This window comes from Myotis davidii, unplaced genomic scaffold (genome assembly GCF_000327345.1).
Source record: "Myotis davidii unplaced genomic scaffold, ASM32734v1 scaffold134, whole genome shotgun sequence".
NCBI lineage: Eukaryota > Metazoa > Chordata > Mammalia > Chiroptera > Vespertilionidae > Myotis > Myotis davidii.
Window position 1 is genome coordinate 2179980 of NW_006288853.1, and position 11612 is coordinate 2191591.

Sequence of the window (11612 nt, forward strand, 5' to 3'; positions counted from 1 at the left end):
CAGTCTCATTTTATGTATGCATATATGCATAACCCATGGACACAGACAATAGGGTGCTGAAGGCCTGGGGCAGGGGAGCCTGGGGGCGGGCTGGAGCCTGCAGGCCAGTTAGAGGGGGTCAAAGCAGGGGCGGGGGGGACATATGTTAAAAAAAAATACGATTAGAAGAAATCTTCTAAAAGATGCTTAAGATTATTATATGTCCCTAAACCAAGCTAGGAACTAAGAGAGTTCTCTCTTTTTTACTCTTCAGTTTGCTCTAATATTATTTGGCAGCAGGAAATCAGTACCCTACTTACTCATAATTATTTTTTCTTTCAGGACAACATAGGAGAACTTGATCTTGATAAACAATCTGAACTGAGAGCTTTAAGGAAAAAAGAACTCGATGAGGAAGAAAGCGTCAGGAAGAAAGCTGTGCAGTTTGGAACCGGTGAGCTCTGTGATGCCATCTCTGCAGTGGAAGAGAAAGTGAGCTACTTGAGACCTTTAGATTTTGAAGAAGCCAGAGGACTTTTCTTAGTGGGTCAGCACTATGTCTCTGAAGCAAAAGAGTTCTTTCAGATCGATGGTTATGTCACTGACCATATTGAAGTTGTCCAAGACCACAGTGCTCTGTTTAAAGTGCTTGCGTTCTTTGAAACTGACATGGAGAGACGGTGCAAGATGCATAAACGTAGAATAGCCATGCTAGAGCCCCTAATTGTGGATCTGAATCCACAGTATTATCTGTTGGTCAACAGACAGATTCAGTTTGAAATTGCACAGGCTTACTATGATATGATGGATTTGAAGGTTGCCATTGCTGACAAGCTGAGGGATCCCGATTCACACATCGTAAAAAAAATAAATAATCTTAATAAGTCAGCAATGAAGTACTACCAGCTCTTCCTAGACTCCCTGAGAGACCCAAATAAAGTGTTTCCTGAGCATATAGGGGAAGACGTGCTTCGCCCTGCCATGTTGGCTAAGTTTCGAGTTGCTCGTCTCTATGGCAAAATCATCACTTCAGACCCCCAAAAAGAGCTAGAAAATTTGGCAACATCCTTGGAACATTACAAATTTATAGTTGATTACTGTGAAAAGCACCCCGAAGCTGCTCAGGAAATAGAAGTGGAGCTAGAACTTAGTAAAGAGATGGTGAGTCTTCTTCCCACAAAAATGGAGAGATTCAGAACCAAGATGGCCCTGACTTAATAAACTTCATTTTTAATGAAAGAAAATGTGCAATATTGAAGATATTTTTTCCCCTTAGTCAAACGGGCCCAATTCCATTGTTATATTTACTTTTATAGCCAGAGGAGTGCAATTCGAACTTTAGATACAGTCAGACCAATGTAGTCTTTACTAGGACCTTAACATAAATGTAATTAATAATTTATATCTAATTATGTAGATTGACTTGTTAGTGTGACATGTGATTGGTATTTTAGAGTGTATGCTCCCTATTTAAATATAAACTTCTCCTGCCTCATTTTCTAAAGGTAGGTTCTTTGTTGTCTAGTACCTGATGGATCCTTTGAGAGGAAAAATGCTGGTTAATATATCTTGTAGACCAACCTATTATTAAATTTGAAAAAGTAACTTCTTGTAATACTTTCAACAATAAAGATTAAAAGAAAAAGAAAAAAGTAACTTCCTATAGTTATTTTTTCCCAAATGTTTACTTTCCTAAATTCCCAAAGAAATGTTTTCATTTTGAAAATATTAAAAAACTAAGTTATGTTGTTTTAAAGTATTGTAGTTTGTCTCATCTATAGGGGATAAAAGCCTTGTTGGAAATATAAATTTACTTGTTTCACTAATAAAAACTTCCATTTACTCTTGTTTTCTTGTAAGAATTGAGTTTTGCAACTTCAAAGGTATTGCCTTATTTGAGGCCAAAGAATATTTCTTCAGTAACACTGCACATATAGAAACATTAAAATCTCAGTCATTGAATAAATATTTATTATAGTTCTACTTAGTGCCAAAAAATTCTTAATTGGCTGCAGTTTTTCATCAGAGCATCCTGGTATATTTTATAAACCTTTGAGCACTGTTAGAAAAGAATATGTACTTCATAATATTGTTAATACATGTGAGTTATTTTAAGAAATGAAGACCCTTTACGGTGCAGAAGTCAAGATTAGTGGTAAAATTTGATACAGAGAATAGTTGCTTATGTTGCTTGCCTATTGAATTACTTTGGAAAGCTTAGGACTAGGTCACCTCTAAGGTTCTGTAACATTTTAAAAAATATATATATTTCTTTATTGATTTCAGAGAGGAAAGGAGGAGAGATAGAAACATCAATGATGAGAGAGAATCATCGATTGGCTGCCTCCTACACACCCCCTACTGGGGATCGAGCCCACAACCCAGGCATGTGCCCTTGGCTGGAATCAAACGACCCTTTAGTCCACAGGCTGACGCTTTATCCACTGAGCCAAGCCGTCTAGGACGGGTTCTGTAACATGTATGTATGTGTAACAATGTCTGCCACGGGACAAGCATTGTTCTCACTCTTCTAAGTATAGAAGATACAGTGATGAACAAGATAAACATGGTCCTGCCCTCATGGAGGAAGTGAACAAGTAAGCAAGTTGATTTCAGGTTATGAGTGCTCTTCAGAAAGGAGCCAGGGTGATGTGGTAAACATTTGATGGGAAGGGGTGCTTAGCTGCAGTGACCTGGGAAGGCCTCTGAGAAGATGGGAATAGACACTGCACCGAGAACTAGATGGGAACAGAGGCAGCAAAGAAGGAGGTTGTACCTACGCTGCCTCTGAGCCGAAAGCTGAAAAAAGCAGAAGCATCAGGAAGTTTTGTTTTTTAAAAAAAATACTTTATTTTTTATAGAGAAGGGAGAGGGATAGAGAGTTAGAAACATCGATGAGAGAGAGAATCAGCTGCCTCCTGCACGCCCCCTACTGGGGATGTGCCTGCAACCCAGGTACCTGCCCTTGACCGGAATCGAACCCGGGACTTTCAGTCCGCAGGCCGACGCTCTATCCACTGAGCCAAACCAGTTCAGCATCAGGAAGTTTTTGAGGGAGATGTGGAGTTAAAGATTAAGAGTTCTGTTAGGTCATACTGAGTTTAGATGCTGGAGACGAGATGCTTGCTCGTAATCTCTCAATCAGACTAATTCAGAAGGAATGGATGAGGATCATGAGGAGGCAAAGGGGAGAGGCAGCTCCTTGGGCTTAGTGAGACGGCTGCGCACCTCAGCCTTTCCTGATGGAGCCGTTTTGTTGCAACCTTATTGAACTTCACAACTTATATAGTTATTCATTCGTTTAACAAATACTGAGCTCTTCCTGTGTGCAAGTCCTCTGCTAAGCTCTGAGAATATGATGTGTAAGTGCCAGCCTCTGAAATCGTGATAGCTTTTCTTCTTCCCAGCAGTGTTATTCAGAAGATAACATGCAAGTATAACAGGCACTGGTCTTAAAACCAGTTTTTATCCTGACACCCATCAGCATACTCTGCTACTTGTCACTTGCTCTCTGTAGGGACTTTTCACGTTTTCAGACTTTGTCTTGGTTATCAGCAGAAAATCTCACTGGCGGCTTTGCAATGCTGCACGCTCCCTGAGCCTGTCCCACAGCTGCCTGCCTGAGCATGGCTTCCCGCCAGCTGCCACGAAGACGTCGCTGCTTCTCTTGATTTTAGTAGTTGTCAAGCTCTTGGTCTCAAACCTCCTTTGCACTTAAAATTGAGAATGCCAAAGAGCTTTTGTGTGTGCAGGTTATATTTTTTTGTATTTATCCTATTTGAAATTCAAATTGAGAAAATTTTCAACAATTTACATTAAAATGACAATAATAAACCCATTGGATTTAAACAATCATTATAAAAAAGATTTCCCCCCCAAAAGAGTGGCATAATTTACATTTTTGCAAATATCTTTTTAATCCTTACCCAAGGATATTTTTTTCTATTGATTTTTATTTTTGTTTACTTATTTAAATATGTTTTTATTGATTTCAGAGAGGAAGGGAGGGAGAGAGAGAGAGAAATATCAATGATGAGAGGGAATCACTGATCAGCTACCTCCTGTATGCCCCCCACTAGGGATTGAGCCTGCAACCCGCGCATGTGCCCTTGACAGGAATCAAACGCGGGACCCTTCCAGGGCTTTTCAAACCAGCTAGGGCTTTTCTGTTTATTTTTAGGGAGTGTGAGGCAGGGAGGGAAGGAGGGGGCGGGGAGAGGCGGAGAGGGAGAGGAAGAGAGAAAGAGAGAAACATCGATGTGAGAGAGACACCTCAATTTGTTTCCTCCTGCACTCTTCCTGATGACGGGTCAGGCATCAAACCTGCAACCCAGAAACATACCGGTGACCATACGTGCCCTTGACCGAAGATCAAACCCTCGACCCTTCAGTGCATGGACAGATGCTCTAACCACTTAGAAACACAGGCCAGCGCACATTTTTGCAAATATCTTTATGGCTAAACAGGAAAAGGTTGATTTTCATAACTGGAATGCTAGCATGTCATGTAGACTTTGGGAAACTCCACTGTACTACATTTGTGAGAGAATGAGGGTGAAATGTCATCTGATTACGAAATAGGTTCATTGCGATCCTCTGTCCTGCTTGGTTTCCTGGAAGGCTTTGCGAGCTGGTGCTCTAGCCTAGCGTATTCTGTTGGTCATGATGTAGAGCAGATGCTGTTGAAGGTTGGCTTAGGAAACTTAAATCAGCGGTGGCTGGTCTAGGTCTCACACCCAAAGGAGAAATTGAAACCGTTTATTCTTTACCACACATTGGTTTTGGATGAGCCTGGAGTCACGGCAATGTCATCTCTTTGTTATTTCATCATAGGATATGTTGGATTTCTTGGCAACACTGGATTCTTTTATCGTTGTTTTATCTACTTGAACTCTGACAAAGCCGAGTTGTGTATTTTTTCATCCCTAACATAGTGAACCCTCGATTTTGTGGACCGTGACTTAATAGACTTCGGATTTAATGGACAAAATTTCCAGTCCGTATGTCTCATGTGAAAATTAACACCCTGTTTTTTAAAAATGCATTTAACCAAGATTTGCTTGTAATTAAATTAACAGGTTATTATTATTTTTTAAAATATATTTTATTGATTTTTTACAGAGAGGAAAGGAGAGGGATAGAGAGTTAGAAACATCGATGAGAGAGAAACATTGATCAACTGCCTCCTGCACATCTCCTACTGGGGATGTGCCCACAACCCAGGCACATGCCCTTGACCGGAATCAAACCTGGGACCTTTTAGTCCGCAGGCCGATGCTCTATCCACTGAGCCAAACCGGTTTTGGCAACAGGTTATTTTTTAACAAATTGTAGTGAAATGGCCATATGTTGGGAAAAAACTAGTAATTTTGCCAATATAAATATTACATATCTACAACTATAGTCTGCATATTTAAATCCAAGAGTCACCACTCCCAAACAATGTTCGTCAAATGATTAGCTTGTGATCCCCCTGCATTGCGCCCAGTAATTGATTCTGTTGTCACGAGGCATGACTTTCTGCAGCAGTTTGAACAAGTGCTAGCGACTTTCCTATGTGCACTAAGCCACGCCCAGGCGCGTGCATTTGTTTACTCACAGTGACTGGTGTATGCATGCCTTTACTAGACCAAGTGTGTCAAACTCAAAGGCTAACACAGGCCAAATAAAGAAGGCGTGCGGCCCGTGGGCCGTGAGTTTGACATGCTTGTAACAGACACATTCAGTGTAAATTTTAAATTACAGTGATACATACAGAAAACTCTTCTGTTAAATTAAACTTTTCATATATACTTAATTATACAAACATGCCTACATAAGTAAAAACAGGTAAACTAATTTGTCAATTTTTTAACATGCATGCGGAAAACCTACTTTATTATATAATGGACTTTTGGCTTTAATGGACACCTCCTCACCCAAATTAGTCCATTATACCGAGGTTTTACTGTACTGTAGAGTTGCTAAAGGATAGTAGAAGCTCTCTCTTACTTTCACAGTTGGCATTATTCTGGGCTAATTTTGCATAATCTTACATGAAATACATATGCCAGAACCTAAATAACCTATCACAGCCATAGATTTCAGATGACCTTTTGTTTCTCTTACCCCTAAAAAAATTATTAGGAAAAGACTACATATGAGCTAATAAAAAAAGTGATTTTTGACACAAAAATCCTCTGCAATTTTCTTTTTCATCTTGCTAGATTTAGACAACTGATAGTCAAAGGCATTATTTATTTATTCAATTATTCAGCAAGTATATCTTGAATACTACTTATTGGAAGACTGATATCTGTCAATCCTAAGCAGTTGTCTGAGAAAAACATTGAAATTTTTATATGAATTTCAGGGTCTTACAGTGTAGGCTGTCTTTTGGAAAAACCCTAGTTAATTATAACAGGTTTAAATGCCAATCTCTTTCCTTTACTATTATACTCAGGGAACCACACTGGGTGAACTATATAGTCTTTTCCCTAAAGTTTTATTAGAACACAGCCTCGATCGTTCATTCACACATTGCTTGTGCTGCTGTCACAGCAGCATTGAATAGCTGCAATACTGCATGACCTGAAAAGTCTGACATATTTATCATCTGGCCCTTTACAGAAAGTTTGCCAACTTCAAGTAAAAGGAGAAATTTAATTGGCCCAAACTGATAGCACTTGAAATGTGGACATGTGTATTTTCTAATCACAAAAGTGAAAAAAGGAAAATACATATCTATCAAGCCCTTCCTCTCACATGATTCAAGGAGAAGCTGGCGGCTCTGCTTAAAACTGTGATCCCAGGAGCAGAGACGAACAAGATGTCCATAACCTAGAACTCCACTGAGTACAGGCAATGGCAACAACTTTCCCTGAGGAATTGCAAGGGAAGGTGTACTCTTTTAGGGCAAAAAATAGTCAAATGGGGACCGTAATAGCCACTCACATAGTTGTTGTTTTTTTTTTTTATCATTTGTTATTATTGGACTTTGAAAAAAACCTAGAACAGGGGCAGTGGGGGGGCTTCAAGAAAGCAGAGATCCCAGAGAAAGTACAGCCCGCACAAAATCTCACCCATGTAACCCATTCAACCCTTATAACCCAACCAGACTTTCTTAGGAAGGTCATAACCCAATATTTCCCATCTACAGGAAATTATAAGAAGGCCTTATACATATTCTATATGAAAACAGAGTTCAAAAATAGTTCAGAAAGTCAAACCAGAGAACCTGCTACATGACAATGAGCTTCTGATTCTGTCATAACCTGTGGCAGCCACATATCAACTCTTATCAGTACAGAGCTCCCTCCACCCCACTTCCTTCTGAATTATCTCACTCACTTTTTCTCCACTGGTTATCTTAATCACTTGGCCTTTCCTGTTACCACCCTCAGTCAGGTTTTCTTATTGGGAGATTCATCACCCTAAAGCAGTGGTTCTCAACCTTCCTAATGCCGCGACCCTTTAATACAGTTCCTCATGTTGTGGTGACCCCCAACCATAGTTATTTTCGTTGCTACTTCATAACTATAATTTTGCTACTGTTATGAATCGTAATGTAAATATCTGATATGCACGATGTATTTTCATTGTTACAAATTGAACATAATTAAAGCATAGTGATTAATCACAAAAACAATATGTAATTATATATGTGTTTCCCGAAGGTCTTAGGCGACCCCTGTGAAACGGTCGTTCGACCCCTAAAGGGGTCGCGACCCACTGGTTGAGAACCGCTGCTCTAAAGTCATCTGTAATCTTGTTTGAATGATTTTTTTGCTTTTTCACACAAAAACTATTTCTTAAACACTAAGAAAATAGTACAATTATGTAAGAAATTGTAAAAATGAAACAGAATGATCTTCAATCTGCTATAATCATGCAAAACTATAAATGGCTTTATGTTACAAAAACTTAGTGTCCTTTTAAGCTCCATAGTTTTGAACTTATGGAATCCTTCTGAATATGGAATCCTTCATTTGTTTATTATAGACCCCATAAAACCTAATTACATTCCACTTAAAGCAGTGGTTCTCAACCTTGGCTGCACATTAAAATCACCTGGGAATCTTTAAAATCCTGATTTCTGGGCCTCATCCTCCAGAAATTCTGTTTCTTTGTTACTAATGTTGTGGCCCCACCCCATAACAAAGAAACAGAATTTCCGGAGGATGAGGCCCAGAAATCAGGATTTTAAAAATTCCCAGGTGATTCTAATGTGCAGCCAAGGTTGAGAACCACTGACTTAAAGAGAAATGAATCCTGACCTCCTCTGGAAGAATAGCTTAAATTTCATAGGCCTGCTTTTACCCTCTAAATTGGAAAATAATCTTACCTGACTTGACACATGCTTAAGCATCATAAAAGAAAGTCAGAGATTCCTTAGGATTCTTAGAGAACTAGGCAAACACCTTTTTAATTAAAAAAAAATTATTTATTGATTTTAGAGAGGAAGGGGGAGAGAAAGAAATACTGATTTGTTGACTCCATTTACTATGCATTCATTAGTTGATTTTTGTATGTGCCCTGACCAGGGATCAAACCCACAACCTTGGTGTATTGGGGCAATGCTCTAACCACCTGTGCTACTGGGCCAGGGCAGCAGATACCTCCTAAGACCAGCTGATAAGGTATAAAGCTCGGGTGACCACTGTTGAGCAGAAATGGTACCCTGCTGCCAGAGAAGACAAATAAGTTTCAAATATGAGCTCCAAACTCAAGTGGTTTTTTTAAAAATATATTTTATTGATTTTTTACAGAGAGGAAGGGAGAGGGATAGAGAGTTAGAAACATCAATGAGAGAGAAACATTAATCAGCTGCCTCCTGCACATCTACTGGGGATGTGCCCGCAACCCAGGTACATGCCCTTGACCGGAATCGAACCTGGGACCTTTCAGGAACGTATGAGGGAGACTGGAAAATATAGTCTTTTAACTGGGAGGCCATGTGTCCAGATAAAGATCATTATTCTATTAATTTGGAAGAGAAGCAAAAAATAAAATAAAAACTCAAAGGCAACTCTCAAACTCAGCTCCAAATATTAATTATATAACTACTAGAGGTCCAGTGCACGAAATTCATGCACCGGTAGGGTCCTTAACAGCTGCGGGCTGCCAGCCGGGGCACCTCCCTTCCTCCCCTGCCACTGCTGGCACCACCCTCTGGTTGGACTCCCAGTCGAAGGGACAGTTTGCATATTAGGCTTTTATTACAAAAGATTTAATGATCATTAATGACTATTAAAGAATTGGGATAATTATACTTAAGGTCATATTTTCAATAATAGGTTTAGGGCATTGTTTTCTACAGTCAAGGATACCTGCATCAGGATCATGTAGAAGTACTTGTTAAAATGCAAACTCCCAGGCCCTGATTGGGTAGCTCAGTTAGTTATAGCATCATCCTGATATGCTAAGGTTGCAGGTTTGATCTCCAGTCAGGGCACATAGAAGAATCAGCCAATGAATGTATAAATAAGTGGAACAACAAATTAATGTCTCTCTCTCTCTCCTCCTATCCTCCTCTCTTTCTCTCCCCCTTTCCTCTCTCAAATCAATTTTTAAAAAATTAAAATGCAGACTTCCAGGATCTAACCTAGAACTAATTAGAAATTCAGGAGTTGGGTTCCAGAAATCTACATTTCAATAGAACCACATGTGATCTTATGTACATTAAGTGCAAGAACCTCTGTTCTTAGAATTAAGAGAAGGAAGCTAGAGTGTATTAGAACAGCTTTTACAGGGAGAAACATCCTGAACCAGAAAGTTACTCTGTGCCTTTGGTTCCCAAGGAGAACGCAGCCTAGGGGCAGAGGGACAAAAAACAAACATTCCCAGGAGCTTTAGGTAGCTGAGGAGCTGTAAGTCTCTCCAGTTCTCTCAGCACCTCCTCCTGTACGAGGAGAGTTCTGCTGGGTACATGCCAGTTGGGGGCTGAGCCTGGTAACTGCAGTACTAGGGCTCTCAGGGCCCACAGGGAAGCTCCTAGATATAAACTAGGGACTTCCTAATGACCCCTGCATAATATTCTAGAATGCTTCAAGGGAGGCGAGGAAAAGGAAAAAGGTTGTTTACAAGCAATCCTTCCTCCTATAATAGACAGCATCCTAGGGAAATCCCCAAACTGCAAAACAGAGATATGTGTTGATAACTTGGACCTGCATTTAATGCCATCTACTTTTGGAGGGGACAAGAGTCACATGCCAGGTGGATGAGAGCTTGGACCTCTGAGTGAGAAAATGTAACCCTCCCCTCATATCTCTGTAGCCAGGTAGTCCAAGACACCAATATATACACACACAATGCATAGTCCAATACACAATCTATGTGCATACAGCATATGGTGGACTTAGTCATTGGCTAGAAGGTCAGGGACCTCCATACTGCTAAACCCAATGGAAACCTTTCACTCATCATTCCTGAGGCATTTGACAGACTGACGTGCCCTCCTTGAAACATTTCTTTCCTCATCCTTCCACAACATTGCACTTCCCCACACTTCTACTTGGCCAGCCATTTCTTGTGTTTCCTTTAAGAGCTTTTAAAACCTATCACTTAGCCCAGCCTGTGTGGCTCAATGATTCAGTGTTGGCCTGTGAACCAGGAGGTCACGGTTCGACTCCTGGGGGCACATGCCCGGATTGCTGGTTTGATCCCCAGTAGGGGAGGTGCATGTAGCAGCCGATCAATGATTCTCTCTCATCATTGATGTTTCACTCTCTCTTCCTCTCCCTTTATCTCTGAAATCAATAAAAATATATTTTAAGCTGCAGCAATCTTGAGAAAGAAAAAGTTGGAGGAATCACAACACCAGATTTCAAGTTATACTACAAAGCCACCGTAATCAAAACAGCCTGGTACTGGCACAAGAACAGGCATATGAATCAATGGAACAGAACAGAGAATCCAGAAATCGACCCAAACCATTATGCTCAATATTTGACAAAGCAGGCAAGAGCATACAATGGAGTCAAGACAGTCTCTTCAATAAATGGTGCTAGGAAAATTTGACAGATACATGCAAAAAAATGAAACTAGACCACCAACTTACACCATACACAAGAATAAACTAAAAATGGAAAAAAGACTTAAATGTAAGTCATGAAACCATAAAATTCCTAGGATAAATCATAGGGAGCAAAATCCCAGACATCTCTCATAGCAATATGTTTGCAGATACATCTCCTAGGACAAAGGAAACTAAGGAGAAGACAAACAAATGGGACTACATAAAAAATAAAAAGCTTCTGCACAGCAAAAGAAACCATCAACAAAATGAAAAGAGAGCCCACTGTTTGGAAGAACATATTTGACAATGAAACATCTGATAAAGAGTTAATATCCAAAGTATATAAGGAAATCCTAAACTTAACAAAAAGAAGACAAACAACCAATTAAAAAATGGGCAAAGGACCTAAATAGACAGTTCTCTAAAGAGGACATACAGAAGGCCAAGAGACATATGAAAACATGCTCAAAGTCACTAATCATCCCAGAGATGAAATCAAAATGACAATGAGGCACCATCTCACACTTGTCAGAATGGCTGTCATCAACAAATCAACAAATGACAAGTGCTGGAGAGGATGTGGAGAAAAAGGAACACTCGTGCACTGCTGGTGGGAATGCAGACTGGTGTAGCCACT

The 11612-nt window shown here is 39.9% G+C and overlaps 1 protein-coding gene across 1 annotated transcript in view; it reads left to right on the forward strand.

Moving 5' to 3' along the window:
- Window positions 1-1827, forward strand: part of KIF1BP (KIF1 binding protein) — a 31207-nt gene extending 29380 nt beyond the window's left edge. The window contains exon 8 of the mRNA XM_015562100.1: window positions 322-1827. Coding sequence (XP_015417586.1) covers window positions 322-1197 — 876 coding nt within the window. The 3' untranslated portion in view covers window positions 1198-1827. The remainder of the gene's footprint in view (window positions 1-321) is intronic.
- The last annotated feature ends 9785 nt before the right edge of the window (window positions 1828-11612 follow it).